The 21,678-nt window shown below is 36.3% G+C and overlaps 2 protein-coding genes across 3 annotated transcripts in view; both read left to right on the top strand.

Moving 5' to 3' along the window:
- The first annotated feature begins 104 nt into the window (after positions 1 to 104).
- On the top strand, positions 105 to 17,897 carry sec63 (SEC63 homolog, protein translocation regulator). Its single transcript, XM_084091197.1, has 20 exons — positions 105 to 358; positions 1,660 to 1,759; positions 4,002 to 4,116; positions 4,224 to 4,336; positions 5,087 to 5,148; positions 5,249 to 5,307; positions 5,419 to 5,469; positions 6,299 to 6,407; positions 6,509 to 6,603; positions 6,707 to 6,839; positions 7,142 to 7,234; positions 9,461 to 9,606; positions 10,772 to 10,919; positions 11,019 to 11,101; positions 12,378 to 12,437; positions 12,568 to 12,732; positions 13,331 to 13,489; positions 13,563 to 13,763; positions 15,169 to 15,273; positions 15,643 to 17,897. The coding sequence occupies exons 1-20, from the start codon at positions 235 to 237 to the stop codon at positions 15,778 to 15,780; spliced, it is 2,259 nt and encodes a 752-aa protein (XP_083947323.1). The 5' UTR covers positions 105 to 234; the 3' UTR covers positions 15,781 to 17,897.
- A 1,756-nt stretch (positions 17,898 to 19,653) lies between these two features.
- Positions 19,654 to 21,678, top strand: part of scml4 (Scm polycomb group protein like 4) — a 36,743-nt gene continuing 34,718 nt past the window's right edge. For both annotated transcript variants that reach the window (XM_084090758.1, XM_084090757.1), the window contains exon 1: positions 19,654 to 20,006. The gene's annotated coding sequence lies outside the window, so the exon portion shown is untranslated. The remainder of the gene's footprint in view (positions 20,007 to 21,678) is intronic.

Genomic DNA, 21,678 nt, shown 5'->3' with positions numbered 1-21,678 from the left:
TGTAAAATAAAATGCGTTTTAAAAATTATTTTTTACATAATCAACTGCGGGCAAAGTCTTAATAAAAATAATACAAAACACAGGGGACTTTTATTTTGAAAACAATAGCTATCGTGGCAGACAGTGCGCGTGGACGCTGGCTTCCCTCTCCCGCATATGTGTCTAGTCCTACAGTGAAGCGACTGGTACGGCGGCAAGGCGGCAGAAAAAATCGGGGATTAGTGCCGCTGCGAAATGGCTGGACAGCAGTTTCAGTACGACGACAGTGGCAACACTTTTTTCTATTTCCTCACGTCCTTTGTGGGACTAATAGTCATCCCAGCCACCTATTACCTCTGGCCCCGGGATCAGAATGCGGGTAAGGCCCCATATGCTAATGCACTAACGTTACCAGCTAACCAGTGTCCTGTCGCTTGCTGATCACCCTGATCACCAGATTGCCTTCTCTGCGAGGAATATTTGTTGACTTTTCTGTATTTAATAAAACGAATGCCGAGAGTAAATCCATTAATGACACCAAGGGCTCGCCAGAATGTTAATGTGTGGCATTAGCAGCTGACCCTTATTCAAATCAACTAGACTAGGTGGGATATTTCCAGTAACGGATCCTAATACAGATAAAAATAAGGCTTTTCAGGTTTCTATTTGAGCATTGCTACCATCACACATCAGCTACATGCGTTAAATGAAGTGGTCCTTGGCTTGTTTTCGTATGTCCTCATTTGTTTACGTTGTCAAACACATTCAGCTGATCTGATCATATAATATAATGCAGTGATTTAAAAAAAATATATATATATATTCCGTCTGCATGGCATTCAGTGCCACTCCCACTAATTTGTAAGCATGTGTTTTTCACCTTCTTGTGAATTGTGCTCTTTCATGAACTGCATGTTTATTTCATTTACATGCTGTTTACATGCAACAGATAGACATGCTATTAAGTCAAGTCAAACTTGATCAAATTCACAGCAATAAATCCAGCAGCAATGGCATGTAGTTTCTGCATAAACACAAAAATAAACTGACAGGTAAAGGGTACAAATTTATAATTAAAATTAAATGCCTAAAGTGACAAAACACATTTATGTTTAAGAGTATAAACAGCTGTATAAACAGTGCAAGTGTTCAGCTGTGCAAACAAGAATGAAGTGTGTAACACAAGCAACATTCAAGAAAAACTATAGTTTCTTGGTTTTTACAGCTTAATTTTTGTGTGTGTGCGGCTGCGTATAAAACCCTCTGTCTAGATATTGTTAACAATGGTTTGATTTCACAAAAATCATTGTCTTGTTCATTTCTGTTATATAACATTAACATTTTTGTACATTTTCAGGCAGCTTTTGTAATATGGCTCTCAATGTAAGAGGGTCACATTCAGATAAAAATATCAAATGCCATGCCAAGTTTGCAAAACCCCACTAAACTAAAAAGTACCATAGTACTGCCATGCTTTTTGGGCATGCTAAGACTAATATTGTTTCTTGCACGTGTACTGTAAATATGGCAAGCATTCATTCCAATGAAATATATCAATGTACCACAGCATTATTATTTGTATGTATCAGCTGTATGTTTGTTTGCATGGTGAGTGAGGATTAGATTTCATTGCACAATTGTTTTTTCTCATTCGTGTCTGTTACTTAAATTAATTCACAGAGCAATTGCGGTTGAAGAGTTTACGAAGAGTCCATGGGAGATGTCTGTGGTATCGCCTTCGGCTTATGAAATCACAGCAGAGCGTTGTTCCAACACTTAAGTAAGTGATTGTTTCTGTGAAAATGGTGCGTTTCAGGGGAATTCATCTCATTTAGCTTGATTTGCTGTCTTTGCATTTCGTTTTTAACATGCATAGATTGTTATTATTGCAGACCAGTAGTTGTTTGTATACAGTGTGCACTGGGGAACATTTGCATTTGAATGACTGAGGCATTTATATAGCGCTTTCATATGTACTACTGTACACCCAAAGTGCTTTACAATCATGTCAGAGGATCTCTCCTCAATTTGTACAACAGCATCTGTTTATGATTATGCACTTTTTAAAAATTTATTTGCCCTTTATGCATGTTAAGTATATTAAAGGATATAAAAAAACATGTATTGTTTAATATATTAACATATGATGTATTAGGTATTCTGAAAACATTATTTTTTATTACGATTCACCATTAGGACAGCAGTTATTTCATGATTTTGTAAGTTTTTGTTTATTGATATCACACTATTTGATTTGATTTCTGATTTTTCATATAGTGATCTAGATCTGTTTGATTTTAATGGGCAGATTCAAATGTACTCTTGTAAATTGCTGTGACAACTCAGCAATGCAGCACAGTGGTGCAAAACTTATGAAATTATTAATTCTTCAACAAAATAATGGCCTCAGACACTTTTCAAAGCTCTGCACCGACTATTTAAAGCACAAAGCTTGGATCAGTTCAGATGCATGGAGTATTCAGACATCCTGTCTTTCATGGTTTAAATCTGCTCTTTTGGCTATTTAGTCACCATTACATATACATTATATACTGTCTATTTAATCATAGCTGCCACCTTTTGAGTTTAGCTTGGAGTGAGATTGAGGAGGGGGGAGGAGGAGGGGGGAGGGGGAGGAGGGGGAGGAGGGGGAGGAGGGGGGAGGGGGAGGAGGGGGAGGAGGGGGGAGGAGGAGGGAGGAGGAGGAGGAGGGGGAAGGGGGTAAAAATAACAATATTGCATCACAGTAAGTGTATTGTGATTGTCAAAACATTTTAGTAACTAAACTGAATTTTATTAGGTTTAGTGACAACATGTTTATATGGTACAATTTCTGGTAAGCTACGCTTTTTTTATTTTTTATTGCTTGAAACAAATTTCAGGATTTCAATTCAGTTAAATTCTTGTGATTTGATTTAATATTGACTAATTTGCATAAATATTAGGTACACAAGATAGGCGTTAGTTTTTCTCAAGAAAAAAAAATAATAAAAAAAATAAATATATATATGTATATATATATATATATATTATATATTATTTATATATATATATATATATATATATATATATATATATATATATATATATATATATATATGTGTGTATATATATATATATATATATGTGTGTATGTATATATATATATATATGTGTATGTGTATATATATATATATATATATATATATATATATATATATATATATATATATATATATATATATATATATATATATATATAATGTGTGTGTATATATATATATATATATATATATATATATATATATATATATATATATATATATATATATATATATATATAGCTGCGAGCAGCGATGAAGGGCCAAAGCCGGCGGGACCGCCACCCCGGTGTTAAATAATGCGTTTTTTATTATAATAACTTTATTTAATGATATAAGTAAAAATATAATAAATATGTAATATAGTACACATATTTAGCAAAATACTCTCTATAGCTCTTTTCTTCTAGCCAACATGCCTATATTATGGTCATTAAATGGCTTTCCTGAGGTAAATGTTATGTGACATAATAGTTCTCCAGCTGTTTTATTGGCCCTTTCCGCGGATGAAAAACACTGATTGATCGATATTATGTATGATGAATATACATTTCGGTAAGTTTGACTGTATCTTTCAACATTGTTCATTCGTGTTTTATTTACTATTAGCTAGTAGAGATGATCGGTTCACGTGCCGCTAGGGATCTGTCACGTCACATTTACAAACGGCAAATTTCGTAATAAAAGTGACAGAATCTGAGAGCTGAGATTTTCTTTTTATATCATAACTAACCGGCTCTGTCTAGTCTGTCGGTCTCCGTGTCCTCTTTGCTTCGTGATTTTTCTGTGCGTGAGAAAATGGATGTGTGGCGTGAGAGTGTGTGAAAAGTGTTAATTGCGTGAGTCTCACAGTAAATGCATGAGAGTTGGCAGCTCTGATTTAATTGTAAATTGTTGTTACAAACTAAAATCCACTTTTTTGTTGTTGTTCTGTCATTTTAGAAAAGCAGCCCTGTTGTTTGGGTGGGCAGTATTTCTTTTCCTGGCCTATAAGGTGTCTAAATTAGATCGAGAGTACCAGGAGTATAACCCCTATGAGGTCCTCAACTTGGACGCGGTAAGGACGACATTCTTGCTTTCTCTCTTGTTAATCTTGTTCTTTGTCATTTTAATCTCCAAACTACTACTTCTCAAGATTAATAGATCCATTATGCTCCTCTTTAGGGGGCATCTGTTGCTGAGATTAAGAAGCAGTACAGAGTTCTGTCTCTAAAACACCATCCTGATAAAGGTGGAGATGAGGCCATGTTCATGAAGCTGGCTAAAGCTTACTCAGCGTAAGACTCCTGCCGCCACACGTTTTATTCATAGTTGCCTTTGAAATTTAATGTCATGTTATTTATGGCTGTGGCAACTAATTTTTCTGTGTGAGTCAATCTTGGTATTGCAGTGTGTTGTTTTAGCTTGCACAATACAATTCATAAAAAAGCTATTCATAAAAATGTCATCCACTGTGCCAGAATTAAATGCTCAATCTTCTTGAAATACCCACGCTGCACCTTTCTATTTTTTTTTTTTTACATATTTTTATTGAAAAACATGGAGCATAACAAGAACATTTCCAAAAAACAAAACATTTTATATATATTTTAACTATCTTCCCACCCTCAGCATCCAAAAAATCAGTTACACAGGTATAGACGTTATTATACAAAGGCTAAGACAGACATGTCCACATATTTTCAAATACGTAAGCACATCATATATACACATCATATCAATCAGTGGAGTGAGAGATATCTAATATTGCCTGTATCGATATTTGGTTATTTTCCAGAAAATGTATAAAAAGATAATCTTTTAGTTTGCCCTTTATACTGTAGGTTATTCTTTCCAATGCAATACAATGTGACAGATCTTTTAACCAATGATCAATGGATGGACCTTCTATGTTCTTCCAGTAAAATGCTACTTAACGTCTTGCAAGAACTAGACAAATCGCTGCACCTTTCTATTACTTGTCAATATGGCAGTGCATGTAATAATCAGTTTTTTTAATCATTTTCCACGCTCATACTTTCTCACAGTTTGACAAACGAGGAATCACGGAAGAACTGGGAGACATATGGCAACCCTGATGGCCCAAGAGGTGATGATTTCTTTAACTTGTTAATTTGATTGATTATTTAGTGTTCCCTAAACTGAAAAAAAATCTCATTTTATCTCGATTTCATTTCACTCTTGATCAGTGACGAGTTTTGGGATTGCTCTTCCTGCGTGGATTGTTGACCAGAAAAACTCCATGCTGGTGAGTTTTTCCAGCTAAGTTTTAACCACATTTTAAGAGTCAACTAAAAATGATATAAATGCCCCAAGAGTGCAATAACTGGCAAAACCTGTTTGCGTGTGCCTTTCACAGGTGCTGCTGGTCTATGGGTTGGCTTTTATGGTCATCCTTCCTGTGGTTGTGGTAAGCTAGTCTTCTAGTGGCGATCCATAACTTAGACATTAGATTTAATATAAAACATGTACACTACTGTTCAAAAGTTAGAATGTGTTCGAAAGAAGTCTCTTATGTTCACCTGATGTGTTTGATCAAAAATAATTGATATTGTGAAATATTATTACACACAATATTAGAATAAGTGTTTTCTATTTTAATATATTTTAAAATTGTATTTATTCCTGTGATGACAAAGCTGAATTACCCCAGTCTTTAGTGTCACATGATCTTTCAGAAATCATTCTAATGTCTAATTTAGTGCTCGAGAAACATTTCTTATTATTATCAATGTTGAAAACGATGTTTAAATGACTTAACTGTTGCTTTTGATCAATTTAATGTATCCTTGCCGAATAAAAGATATGAATTCATAAAAATAAAATAAAAATAACCTTTTAAACAGTAGTGTACCTTGTTGGGTCGTTTTGTACAGGCATTTTAGAAACTGTAGTATAGAAATCCTTTAATTGATTTCCTTTGATTAATTGATTGGCAAACCAAAACTGTAACCATTTCTAATTATTGTTGTGAGTGAGTGTGTGTGAGTGAGTGAGTGAGTGAGTGAGTGAGTGAGTGTGTGTGAGTGAGTGAGTGAGTGAGTGTGTGTGTGTGTGTGTGTGTGTTTTATATTGTACTTAGAAATGCCCAACCAGGGACAGGAGTTGAAAATTAGCATTAGCTATAAACTTTATATGCTGTGCATCAGTATTGTAACTATGTTTGACTGTATGCTCCCTGTTAAATAAATAAATAATATTCTGATAATCCGTATATTAATGTGTGCATTTGTGTTTAGGGCACATGGTGGTACCGTTCCATCCGCTACAGTGGTGATCAGATCCTGATCAACACAACGCAGCTTTTTATGCACTTTATGTACAAAACACCTAATATGAACATGAAACGTAAGTGCAACACCTAGAAGGACGTGAAGGCACCATTCAGAAAGCTACTTTATGACTTCCTTTGGGGAATTCCTCTGACTGAGTCTCTCTCTGTCTGACAGGATTGGTGATGGTGTTGACGGCAGCATTTGAGTTTGATCCTCGTAGTAACAAAGAGGCCATTATAAGACCAACAGACAACATAGAAGTTCCCCAGGTAAAACGTTCAAACATTTATATGCAATGTTTTGTGCCGAAGAGGGCTCTTGGATAATGATTACAATTTAAATATAATGCTGGGCGTTTGTTCCTTTATGCAGTTGATTCGGGAGCTGGGGAACATTAATGTTAAGAAGAAGGAGCCTCCGTTCTGCTATCCCTACAGCCTGAAGGCTCGAGTCTTATTACTTACACACCTTGCCAGGATGGATGTTTCTGAGAACATAGAGGAGGGTATGCATGCATTCACACACACCTCTCTAGTGTCAACATTTATTCCTGTAAGATAATACCACAACAACTACCTGTCTAATACAATTCATTACATTTATGCATTTGGCAGACGGTTTTATCCAAAAGAATTCAAGCTATACATTGCAAGTATGTGTGCTCCTTGAGAATCAAACCCAAACTTGTCGTTGCTAATGCCACGCTCTGCTAGTTGAGCTAACTGAACTGTGTTCATGTTGAATTATCATTGCAGATCATTTAGGGTTATTAATGTGAATTAATTGGTAGTTTTGTATCTTCTGCAGATCAAAGGTTTGTGGTGAAGAAGGGCCCTGCGTTACTGCAGGAAATGATCAATGTTGGCTGTCAACTCACTATGATGGCAACCAGTAGAGGAGGTAACTTGAAAACTATATTTTCAAATATTGACTGATCGACTAAGGCTTAATTTTAATATACATATACATATACACTACAGTTCAAAAGTTTGGTTGAATTTTTGATTTGAAAGAAATTAATACTTTTATTCAAGAATGCATGACATTGATTAAAAATGGCAGTAAAGACTTTAAATTATATATATATATATATATATACACACAGTGAGGAAAATAAGTATTTGAACACCCTGCTATTTTGCAAGTTCTCCCACTTAGAAATCATGGAGGGGTCTGAAATTGTCATCGTTGGTGCATGTCCACTGTGAGAGACGTAATCTAAAAAAAAATCCAGAAATCACAATGTATGATTTTTTTAACTATTTATCTGTATGATACAGCTGCAAATAAGTATTTGAACACCTGTCTATCAGCTAGAATTCTGACCCTCAAAGACCTGTTAGTCTGCCTTTAAAATGTCCACCTCCACTCCATTTATTATCCTAAATTAGATGCACCTGTTTGAGGTCGTTAGCTGCATAAAGACACCTGTCCACCCCATACAATCAGTAAGAATCCAACTACTAACATGGCCAAGACCAAAGAGCTGTCCAAAGACACTAGAGACAAAATTGTACACCTCCACAAGGCTGGAAAGGGCTACGGGGAAATTTCCAAGCAGCTTGGTGAAAAAAGGTCCACTGTTGGAGCAATCATTAGAAAATGGAAGAAGCTAAACATGACTGTCAATCTCCCTCGGACTGGGGCTCCATGCAAGATCTCACCTCGTGGGGTCTCAATGATCCTAAGAAAGGTGAGAAATCTGCTTTGGGGGTGTTTTTCTGCACATGGGACAGGGCGACTGCACTGTATTAAGGAGAGGATGACCGGGGCCATGTATTGCGAGATTTTGGGGAACAACCTCCTTCCCTCAGTTAGAGCATTGAAGATGGGTCGAGGCTGGGTCTTCCAACATGACAATGACCCGAAGCACACAGCCAGGTTAACCAAGGAGTGGCTCTGTAAGAAGCATATCAAGGTTCTGGCGTGGCCTAGCCAGTCTCCAGACCTAAACCCAACAGAGAATCTTTGGTGGGAGCTCAAACTCCGTGTTTCTCAGCGACAGCCCAGAAACCTGACTGATCTAGAGAAGATCTGTGTGGAGGAGTGGGCCAAAATCCCTCCTGCAGTGTGTGCAAACCTGGTGAAAAACTACAGGAAACGTTTGACCTCTGTAATTGCAAACAAAGGCTACTGTACCAAATATTAACATTGATTTTCTCAGGTGTTTAAATACTTATTTGCAGCTGTATCATACAAATAAATAGTTTAAAAAATCATACATTGTGATTTCTGGATTTTTTTTTTTAGATTATGTCTCTCACAGTGGACATGCACCTACGATGACAATTTCAGACCCCTCCATGATTTCTAAGTGGGAGAACTTGCAAAATAGCAGGGTGTTCAAATACTTATTTTCCTCACTGTATATATATATAAATCCTATTTCAATTAAATGTTGTTGTTTTGAACTTTCTATTCATCAAAGAGCCCTGAAATATAAATGTATCATGGATTCCAGTAATGCAAGTAATGGCTGCTGAAAATTCAACTTTGCCATCACAGGAATAAATTCAATTTAAAAATAAAATAAAACAGAAAATTGTTAATACTTGTAATTTGTAATACTTTTTAATTTATAAAAATGCAAATAAATGCAGCCGTGGTGAGCATAAAGAGACTTCTTTTAAAAACATTTAAAAATCTTTCTGATTCCAAACTATTGAACACTAGTGTATATGTGACCCTGGATCACAAAACCAGTCACAAGTCGCACGGGAATATTTGTGGCAATAGCCAACAATATTATCGATCTTTCTTTTATGCCAAAAATCATTAGGATATTAAGTAAAGATCATGTTCCATGAAGATATTTTGTATATTTCCTACTGTAAATATATAAAACATTTATTTTTGTGAGTGAATGCAGCACAATCGCGAACATAAATGGACGACTTTATAGGTGATTTTCTCAATGTTTCGATTTTTTTTTTTTTGCACCCTCAGATTCCAGATTCTCAAATATCGTCCTATCATAACAAACCACACATCAATGGAAAGCTTATTTATTCAGCTTTCAGATAATGTACAAATCTCAATGTGACTGGTTTTGTGGTCCAGGGTCACATATGAAGTATCACACGTGATTAAAACATGTTTTTTTGTTGCTTGTGTTTGATTTTCCAGGCCTTCGGGCCCCCAGGCTGACGTCCATAGAGAACTGCATGAAGCTGTCTCAGATGGTGGTTCAAGGCCTGCAGGAGGCCAAGTCTCCTTTCCTGCAGCTGCCCCATTTTGAAGAGGAGCACCTCCGATACTGTATCTCTAAAAAGGTACATCTTTCTCAAAGGCGTTACAGCACATAAAAGGATCTGATAGGGCAATTTTGTTGTTGTTTATAGTATAACTATTAAAAACTGTGGCATTTTATTTGGTAAATCCATGCATACTAATAGTTAGGGCTGTGAGGGAATCTGCTACATCAATTATAGTTGCACTTTCTAAATTGTGTTGGCTGTTTTTCTTCATAATAAGTTTAATACAAACCAGTAGGGCTGGGTAAAAAAATCTCATTTTTACGAACCGATATCGATTCTTAAATCTCAAGAATCGATTAGTCATCCTGTTTTCATTTGATGAATGAATGGAACATTGTTGCGCGCATCCCATCCAATAAATCACAATAATCTTTGTGCTTTGTTACTAATGATATGAAATAAAGTCTTAAATTTCAAATTAAGTCCATTTTCTTACGAAATCCAAAAACATAAACAGTTTTGGCGCTGTGGCGTGAGATCGCTCTGGCTCAGCTCAAGAGAAGCAGCAGCACATGATCTCTTCCGCCTTAATAATACCAGTTACAGCGCGAAATAAACATGAATGAGCGTCTGAAAGTGTGTACAACTTATCGAAATCCGTATCATGTCACATGGAATCGCTCAATCAGTGTTTCAACCGTGGAAAGACGTCAGTTAAACAGCTTGTAACATGTCATGTAACGTCACATTTGACCATAAACTCATTAGTCAGCTAGAAAAATGAACTCTAGAGAGGAGCATTTTGCTAAATATATGCACCATATTACATATTCATTATAATGTTCTTCAGTATTTAATGTTTGAATAAATCTGGCAAGTTTTTATGACAGCCACCATTTAAATGTTTATATTTCATATAACTTTCTTATTATACAAATAAATAAGTGTAATTTAAGTGTATAGCTACAAATCAGTTAATTTTTACCTTTAACATTATAGTAGGCTACAACTGACTCCCATAGTTAAGCGATTTGTTTTCCTGCCATGTATTGTACCTGATATCCAAAATAATCAATATTGAATCGAATCGAATTGCAAGCTTGTGAATCGAAATCGAATCGAATTGTGAAATTTGTGTCAATACCCAGCCCTACAAACCATAGTTACATACCCCCACTTAAACTATTGTTACTATGCAAAAACTATGGTTTTCAAATTTGCAAATTTCTCTTATTCTCAGTATAAGGTGCGGACGTTGCAGGATCTGGTCGGTCTGAAGGACTCTGACAGGAGAAACATGCTGAGATTCCTGGGGGATGAGAAGTATGATGAGGTCATGACAGTCCTCGCGAGCTTCCCCCATATCACCATGGAAACTAAACTTCAAGGTGTGTTTGTTAGTCAGCGTTTGTACACTCTTACGTTCAATAAAAACAATATGTGTGATTTAAAGACTTTAACTCTGTGTATGTTTCCTCGCTCTGCAGTGTTGGACGATGAAGATAGCAATAACATCACAGCTGGATCCATCGTCACAGTTACGGTTACCTTGACGAGGAAGAGAATGTCTGTAAGTAGTATATTTACAAGAATATCTCATGGGCCACCATTTCTCATCCAGATGTTTACTTGAAAAAGGGTAGTGCTGCTCAACTATAGTGGTTGATTGGTACACACATTGCAGTTGCAGCAGGCATCCACAAGAGGCCAATGCTGAGCTGGTTTTTGTTTTTTTGGTTGAGAATTAATTTCAGTAAGACAATCACATTTTACCAAAAAAAAGTCTTGATTATTTGAATTCTTTTCGCACAACAACATTGTAAATTTGTACACTAAGGGTCTCATTCATGAAACACGAGCAGAACGAATTTGTGTGTAAATCGTGTGTAAAGTGGTTCTGGCGTATATTTTCGGATTCATTAAAATGTTCGTATTTTCCAAATGTTAGTTGGTACGAAAGAAATCTACACCTGGTCCCAGCCACGCGTAAATAGTGCGTTTAACATCCGAACGTTTTGCTCATTAATAAGCTGCATTTTAATTCACCTTAATCGGATACATATTTACACAGCATTTTGAAAAAATATTATATATAGTAATTACATACGGTTTTTCTTTTTACTTTTATTACGAGAGCCAGTAATAGCATCTGCAAACGGAACAAGTCGCAAGTCTTTTTTTTTAAATCTTTTTTTTATTTATTTTTCTTTTATTTTTATATTCACGCTGTTTATTCATTTTTTTTTTTCAAGTCCGCAAGTCACAAGTGTTGCAGTCAAGCTTCATGTCCAACCATTTTCTTTTCACTTCTGGGACTGTTCGATTAACAGATGAAACTCCATTAACTGCATCTGTAATATGCTGCCAAGCATTTTTACCTAAAGCATTTAGGTAAAAGCATTATTACCTAAAAAATCCTTTTTTTTAGGACCTGATACGCCACTATGTACGCTTGAAAATAAAATGTGGCGTTTTGAATGAACTTCTGATAATAAAACTTCAATTTCTGCATCTGAGAAATTTCTCTTCTTCATTCGCTTTTGAGAAGACATGTTGAAATCCTTCGTTTCGTGTCATAATATGATGCATATAGTTGTCAGTCGGTTTTAATGGGCGGGATTTATGTTAATTGAGAGAATGAGCGTGCACGCGCGTCCCATTTACGACTGATTGGAATTCATTAACCCACACACACATTTCACTATCAAATCTGACGTTTACGAAGTATTTGTGAATCAGGAGAAGAGTTTTCGGGAATGTCTCTTTACGCGCAAATCACTCACATATTTACTTGTATATTTACGAATGTTTCATGAATGAGACCCTAAATTTGTATTTGTGTTTAGGAGATGTTCGAGAAAGAAGAGAATACACCCCTATCTACAGAGGAAGCGAATACAGAGGAGGTAGTAATGCTTTTAAGTTACACATTAATCAAACACAAAATTATAACGATTTAAAAATACACATTTGCATCTCGCTATTTTCTCATTATCATGTTTGAACGTTTTAAAATGATTAATTTGTCATTTGCAGCAAGGCGATGCCAAAAACAAAACAAAAGTTTGGCAAAATAAGAATAAAGGAGCTAAAAAAGCTGCCAAGTCCAAAAAGAAGAAACTGACTAAGAAGAAACCAGTCGCCCAACAGCAAGCGAAAGGAGACAAGGCCAAACAGGCCAATGGCAATGTGGCAGGAAATGTAAGGAACCTAGAACTTTCTATATATTCACTGGTACATTTTTTTATTTTTTTTTATTTTGATAAAAATAACCTTCAATTTTACCGTACAAAAGATTGAGGTTAGTACGTTTTTTTAATTATATTATTAATACTTTTATTAAGCAAGGATGCATTAAATTGATGCATGAAAGTGACAGTAAAACATTTATAGTGGTACAAAATATTTCTATTTTGACCAAATGCAGTTCATTCATCAAAGAATAATTTTAACATTAATAATAATAAACGCTTCTTGAGCACCAAATCAACATATTAGAATGATTTCTGAAGTACCATGTGACGCTGAAGACTAGAGTAACGTCTGCTTTGTCATTACAGAAATAAATTACATTTTAAAATGTAAAATTAAAATAGAAAACTGCTTTATTCCAATAATATTGCACAATCAAACAAATGCAGCCTTTGGTGAGCATAATAGACTTCTTTAAGACAGTTATCTTGCCATCCCCAAACTGTAGTGTAATCATTTTAGTCAGTTTTACTTTGATGCACATTTTCTGATATTGTTGACAGCAACCACAAATCTTTCATCCCATTGCTTATGTCTTTGTTCACAGGAAGTTGCTGCATCAAAAGAGGAAGAGGACGATCTCTCTGATAAAGGCAGTGAATCCGACGAAGCAGAGGGAAATAAGGACTCACCCAGCGAGAGAGATGAGGAGAGTGACAAGCAGAGTGACACGGAGTTGGACGAGATTGCCGGAGATGATGAGGAGGTGTGTGTCGAATCGCTTGGATGAGTGACTGCTGATGGTAGTGTTCCATAACCAGCACGTCTTTTTCCTATAGGAATGGGAGGCCCTACAACAGAGCATCCAGCGTCGTGAAAGGGCGCTATTGGAGACCAAGTCTAAGGTCACACACCCTGTCTACAGCTTGTACTTCCCTGAGGAGAAACAGGAGTGGTGGTGGCTCTACATCGCAGATAGGAAGGAACAGACACTGGTGTCTATGCCCAATCATGTGTGCACGCTCAAAGACACCGAGGAGGTGAGGCCACTACCACTTGTTTGTGCTCTATCACACCTTTCTGTTGAGGAAAGTTGAAAGAGGTAAAAGAAAGGATGACATTGTGTTGCTCATTGTTTTGGTGGTCTTGGAATTTGGCTGGGTAAAAAATATCGATTTCTCGATTCTCATTTTTACGATCCGATATCGATTCTTAAATCCCAAGAATCGATTAGTCATCCTGTGTTCAGTTGATGATTGAATGGAACATTGTTGCGCGCATCCCATCCAATAAATCACAATAATCTTTGTGCTTTGTTACTATTGATATGAAACAAAGTCTCAGATTTCAACGAAATTTTCTTACGAAATTTAAAAACATAAATACCGTTTTGGCAGCACATGACCTTCTCTTCCGCCTTAATAACACCAGTTACAGTGCGAAATAAACATGAATGAGCTTCTGAAAGTGTGTTAAAAGATAGAGTACAACTTATCGAAATCCGTATCATGTGACATGGAAGACGTCATTAAAACGGCTTGTAAACAACGTCATGTAACGTCACATTTACCTCAGAAAAACCATATCCAGTGACCATAAACTCGTCAGTCAGCTAGAAAAAGTAACTCTGGAGCATTTTGCTAAATATTTGCACCATAATACATATTCATAATAATTGTTAATATTCTTCAATATTTAATGCATGTTTGAATAAATCTAGCAAGTTTTTATGACAGCCACCATTTAAATGTTTACATTTCATATAACTGTATTACTCTAAAATTAAATAAGTGTAATTTAAGTTTTTATACAAATCAGTTAATTTTTACCTTCAATATTATAGTAGGCTAATGAAGCCTATAGGCTACCACTGACTCTCATAGTTTACAGCATTAATTAAGAGATTTGAAATTTGCCATGTATTGTACCTGATATCCAAAATAATCAATATCGAATCGAATCGAATTGCAAGCTTGTGAATCGAAATCGAATCAATTGTGAAATTTGTGTCAATACCCAGCCCTAATATCCAGGTTTTCCCTCTTTTTTTCAAGTCTTTCAATAGGAAAACAAAGGCATTTAGAACTGGAATAATAACAAAAACAAATCACAATATGGTGTTCCATTATAATATAGTTAAATGGAAGAATAATAGAATGAGTGAGTGTTTTGCTGTGTGTGTGTGTGTGTGTGTGTGTGCGCTGCAGTTTTCCCCATAGCCTGTTGCCAGGCAACCTCCACACTGCAGTCTCTGTCTGGTTACAGGACAGCCAGATGCCTGTCATAATTCTGTCTGACATGCTGAGTGCTTCCTCTCTGTGAGGAGCATGAGAATGCAAGGATGTAAACAAAAGGGTCATAAATCAGCCCATATTTCCCAATTACTCCTCCATATTGAGTTGTGCAAAGTGACCAATGATTATGTAAACTTCCTGTTTGCCTCAGGTTGAGCTGAAATTCCCCGCTCCATCCAAAACCGGAAACTATCAATATTCTGTGATTCTCAAATCAGATTCATTCATGGGATTAGATCTGGTCAAGCCACTCAAGGTCAGTTTACCTTTTTCACTCTCTCTTCTTTGGAAATGCTCTTTCTTATTTGTTAAATTATTTTTTATTAAATATTTGTTGAAATATTTTATGCAAAAATATACGCACACTGGGGTCGATTTAAATTTTGTACTTAAGTTTCATTTTTAATGTTTAAATTTTTTTTTTTAAAGAAGTCTCATCTCTTATCTTATCAAAAATACAGTAAAACAGTAATATTGCAAAAAATATTATTACAATTGAATAGAACTGTTTTCTATTTTAATATATTTTTAATGTAATTGTGTGATGGCAAAGCTGGATTTTCAGCAGCCGTTACTCCAGTTAATCAATATATTAACCAATTAATCTTTTTTTGTTTGGTTTTAGCTGGAGGTTCACGAGGCGAAGGCCATGTTGGATAACCACCCGCAGTGGGATATCCCAGAAACTGAGGAAGAAGAGGATGACCCAGAGGACAGTGATGGCATTGAGGAGTCTGAGGAAGACGAGGAAGACAACGACTAATCCAGTCATTTCATGCAAACTTGAGCACAGCTCATACACCCATGTGCCCACTCATGCGTGCACGCACACACACACACACACACACACACACACCCCCACACATGCTCCCACGCACCCACATAGCCCCAGACCATTGCCGTCTTCTGGGCCGCCACACACCGGAGGCAAACAGGAGACAAGGACGTTGACGCCCCCTCTTCCTGTTTAAAACCCTCATGAATCACAAATCTGTCTGAACCGTTTATTTTGCCAATCAAAACAAGACTTAAGGAACTGTTGGTTATCTTTCCCTGCGTTCATCCAGTCGTTATCAGTGGGATGTCACAGTGGTTGTGTGTGGGATCCAGCTGTGTTTCATATTCCTCTCCACTTGACGAAAAACATGTCTGACCAACCAATGCGTCAGAAAAAATAAAAACCAGAGTACCGCTGAAAAATCACACACCTCATGACTGTCATTTTTCAATGTCATGTCCGTTTATGCTTCAAGGGTGTTTTCTACCTTATCATTTTGTAGTTTTATGTAGTTTATTAGATTTCCCAGGTGTTTCCACTTTTCCGAGGCTGTGTGGAGTGTGATGTGGAGTGAGCACAAGGACTCGTTGCGAGAAGAAGCCGCACTGTGGGTTGCATCTCAGATTGTCTCCATTGTCCTGAAGTGTGGAAATTCAATACATTTCTAAATCTCACCTATCTTAACTTCTTCCAGCTTCGCATCACGAGCGCAGGTTGTCTCAGCCTCACTAAAATGACTGCAGACATTCCACAGCCAGGTCTACTGTTCAGTCCGGATTTAACTTTTAGTGTTGCTTTACCTATAACTATTGTTCCGCTGTTTCACAAATAGACAGGTAGACTGATTTCTTGCCACTGTGTATTAACATGGCCTATTTTTTTTTTTTTTTAACTCCTAGGACAATTCAAGTTTTGGAATATTGAAATGTGAATTTTTTCCCCTTATATATTTATCCCACTGACTTTTTGAACTGGAAACAGAAAATTCCCCACTGTTACTGACTGCAGTTGTTACAAAGAGTGCGTTTCTAGCGTGAATACACACAAGTACAGGTCTTTTCCCATCAATCTGTTGGCCATATAGGGCTTTGAAAGACAGGTGTGTGGAATTTAAACCAAAAAAATGATCAAATGACATATAGGACTTTTGGCTTCCCATATTCCTCAATTATTGATAGTTTAGCTTGATTTATTTTTTTAATATAATATATAATTGTTTTACATTCCACTCTCATCGAATATGAATGCCTTATTCAATGTATAAAATTTGTAGTGGCCACAAATATTGCAAATGGTTTCGGATGGAAAAACACCAGTGATGGGAATAATTGAGGGTCAGTGTTTATTTCTGTAAGGTTATCTTTTTTTTTTTTTTAAATGGCTTAAAATTAATGGGAGATTTTTTTGGATGTGATTTTCGTTCCATTTAAATGTTATTTTGCACCAGTGGAAGGTCTGACAGCGTATTGGAAGTGCTGATTTAGTGGTTGTGAAAATACTAGTCTGGTTTTTTTATTTATCAATCAGTGGGAGAGGTGAAGTGACTGATATGAAATTATTTGAAATGTAGAAATGCGAATGAAATGATAATCTTTCAATTTATTGTTAAAATTTTTTATCATGAATTTATGACAGGAAATTGGATTTTCTTGTTTGTTCCCAATAATGTATGTATTTTATAGTTACATTTGGAAAATTGCAAACATCCGTAGAAAATTATTTGACTTATTTCCCCTCGTGTTCATTAGCATAAACACAATGTAATCTTTATTGACATAGGGAAAGTGTCATGTTCTGGCTGCATGTAACTCACACATTCACAACCAATTTTATGAAATAATAAAGGTTTTACAGATAAATAGAAATTTTAGTATTATAGCTCCAAAAAAGATTGTAGCCTCAGAATTCATGCTGTGACAGAAGCGCACAGATTATGAGAAACGTCTCCGAACACACACAGAGAAACTCACCGGCCAGAGAAAGGGGAGAGTTGCCTAGTAAACAGTATCTGCCACTTTTGTTTACAAGAAACTGTCATTGTAAATGGAAAATATATATTATTTGTATTTAAATAATTTCAAATAAAATAACTTTTTAAATGATTTTCTTTTTGATTACACATGACTGAACACAGCTTTGAGATGTTCTCTGAATCTGCATCATTCTTTGATAAATACATGGTTTTATAGACTAAGAGTTTACTAAGCTTTATTTGTCTGAAGATATGTGGCCTTTTGGAGATTTTTTTTCTTAATTTTCCATGACATTTTCATAAACATTTTGAAGAAATATTTGTTAATGATTTGTTAAATATTATAAAAAGTTACTTTAAAGTGCTACAAATCCTGCTTTTTCTTCAGCCTATTGTTGGTGAGCTGAGAATGAGGTCCTGGTCTGTAAAGTCTATACATCAGCATCCCGTTTATTTTTCAAACACACAGTTTCTGAAACTTCTATATGAGGCTCATATATAATGGGTTTGGCTACACACACTGTCAAATCTGCTATTTTGGACTTTGAATTTATTGAATTAAACGAGAAACAAATGCATTTAAATGTCTAGATTTTAGACGTTAGATGTTTTTACATGTAAAAAGCAGCTAGCTATCACAATTTACAGTGTAATTTTTTTTTTTTAAATACTGAGAGTATATTCCTAAATAATTTATAGTAGGCTACTCATCGACATTTTTCGCCTTTCTATAAATATTTTTGCCGTTGTAAGGAATTGAATGTATTAAACCAATAAGTTAGTCAAGTCTGCAGCTTAAAGTCAAAACTTCACGCGCTGACACGTCAACATGTTATTATTAGGCTATTTATATATATATATATATATAAAACTAATGTGGACAATATTCGCTCTATAATAGATAGACAATAACTATATTCGTGCCATGCTTTAGATATTTAAACGGATTTCCGTGATAATATAGGCTCTGTGAGTAGCTATGCTCATAAATGTGCCGTATTTTCCTCATTTTTACCACATAACACTATGACTGCCATGCTTTCGGTGTATTTCTGCAGTGCGAAACCAACATCAGTTTTCGTCCCATGACCTTGAGTGGCTTCCCGAACAGGTTGCGATACATATTCAACACCCAAATCCAATATGATTTTTTTCTCCCCCCTCTTCTGAATAGCTTTGAGTAGGCTAAATGACCACAAAGAACAGTGACATGCATTTTCAAAAGAAAAAATAAATAAACAAATAAATAAAGACGAATATAGGCGAATCAACTCAATGCACGAAACAACAATAAATTAAACGCATTTTTTTTAAATTCTGTGCAAGAATAATAATAATAAATAAAAAACACCAAATAATTTGAGTTCTTAAACATAGGCCTACTATTAATGATTTTACATTAGCTGAATGCGGGCAGAAGGGGTTGTAAGACGACTGTTGGTAAATTGAGCTTACTGTAATATGAAATAAAATTTGCAGTGAACTTATTTTAAACAAGCTATTTATGTAAGCCTATTAAAAAAAAACACGAAACTGATACAATTTATTTATAGTGAGCTTGTGCAGTGGGCTTTTAGGACAGTTGATGCAACACATTTTTAATAAAATTACACCGATCCTGCTGTATTTTCTTCCTTATAAGTCAGTTGACAATATAAAATCAACTGTTAAAAAATCTAAAGTTCATAAACGTTGCTTTATTAGCGAAAATAACCGGATCGGAAACACTGTTTAAATTAGCTCACAATCCTCCACGGAATTTAACAAACAAGTTTCAAGTGAGTTCAAGTGGGTTTGTTCCAAAACCCAAGAACCGAAGAGAGATTTCCAGCTCCATCCACACACACACACACACACACACACACACATGCAGTATTTATGCAATAGATTTTGGGATACAGTCGGATATCCTGTGTGGGTGTTTTACTCTACATCGTTTTGCATACCTAGGCGAAATATATAAACGTTTCACCATACGCCCCCGTGCCTAGCCATTTAATTAGATCCCCGGGGTGCGGATCAGTTTGGCACCGTGTCTGCGCGCCAGCGAAACCGGCTGTTTTTTTGTTTTGTTTCTTGCTCCCGGAGCCCTGGCCGCGGTCCTCGCGCGAACTCACTCCAGCACCGGCGGCGCGGGGAGAAAATCGAGCCCGCAGTCCAGCTGCTGCTGCCGGGGTGAAGTGTTCTGCACGACTCGGACTCACGACCATCCAAGCGTTGCAGCCGCCGACAAGCAGAGGTAAATCATCTCGGCATTAGCTGCTTTTTCCAAGTGGATCTTTGCGGTTGTCAGAGTCATTCGAGACGCCAAGTTCATCGATGCAAATATGAAATGGTCACTGCGATGCCGTCCGACTGGTGATTAATTAACATTATAGACTGTATAATTACTGTTCATTGCATATCTGTCTGTTTATAAGAGTATCTTGAGATAAGATTGCACTTAATATTGATATCGCTGTATACAACACAGATTGTTCTAATGAGGTCTTTGAATGTTTGCAACTTTGAATCTGCAGCAAAGCTAATTTATTTCATTCTAATGATACTAAGAAATATAATATAAAATGTTACATATTATATTTTTTTTATCTGAAGATCAGTTTTAATTACACCCACAGGAAAGAAAAGTCAAAGATGAGGTGTTTATCCTATACAGCAATGAGATTAAATGGAGAAAAATGCTTAATTCTCCTGAAAATGACCCCAGCAATCTCACATGCAACCCCCCCCCCCCCCCCCCCCCCCCCCCCCCCCCCCCCCCCAGAGAAGTTTCAGAAGAGATCTCAGCAATGTCTCACACTGTGCTCGGAAACTGGCAAGATACCAAAACACTGCAATTAAAAGCCAGATATGTTGATTTCTCATCAAATTATCTGAGCCATGTATGAATCCTCATTAAATGTGTAATTAGGAAACTTCTGAGGCGAAGTTGATACCTTAATGAAACAACTTTCTAAGTCTCCTGAAAAAACATTTCCTCTGGGAAGGGTTGTTTATGTGTTTTACTCCGCTGGGACAATATCTGCCCCACCTGTGCTGGCTCTTGTTTTGCTGGCAATTTCCCTAAAGTACTAAAGGCCTGCATCTCAGCCTGGTGGGATTTGTGAATAAGAAAGCTGAATATGGTTTGCTTTATTGCATTCAGCTAAGTAAACTACATTTTGCCAGAAAAAAATTGGTTTAGTGTATTGTCAGAGAGCCATTTGTGGGCTATACTTTCTTATTCTTCTGGACTTTGATGGGATGAAACTTTGTAGTCATGATTTTTAGCAGTCATCATTTTGGGATAATTATTAATCCTCCAGTAATGTTTTTTTGGGGAAAAAACAGCAACTTCAGGGATTAAGCACGTCTGAAATGTCTTCTGTGGAAGGTCGCTCACCCACACACACACATAGACAATGCAGTGGTGTGTGTATTAACAGACCCTCAGGCACTGTGTCAGAGTGAATAAGTGGATACACACATTCTTTATTATTGAACCAAATAAGCCCCTAGAGATGGACTGTGTGAAAGTGTGTTTGGTTACAAGGTTAGAAAAACACGCTGGCGTCACAGAGAACTTCAGGGTCATGCAAAAACAGCCCTGCCCTTTTAGTTTATGGTATGTTCATGTGAGGAAATACCACTGCGTGATAGATAAATAATCTTTTGTTGACCCTGCGTTCAGGCATCAGAGATATCAGCAGGATATTGTACGGTACTTTAAAATTCACCCTGGTTCCTGATCTGAAAATGGACCTGAAATAAGACTTGATTGTGGAGTAATTGGCCCAAAAGTGGCTAATCTTTTTTTTTTTTTTGTGTGTGTGTGTGTGTGTGTGTGTGTGTGTCATAGACAGAGACATAGTACCTTTCCAAGTGCCGATATGAGCTTGGCAATCTTCTGAAGTGATTCTTGAGAGTAT

Source organism: Abramis brama (assembly GCF_963993115.1).
Source record: "Abramis brama genome assembly, chromosome: 18".
NCBI lineage: Eukaryota > Metazoa > Chordata > Actinopteri > Cypriniformes > Leuciscidae > Abramis > Abramis brama.
Note: the sequence above shows the minus strand (reverse complement) of the source record. Positions and strands in the feature narration are given on the sequence as shown.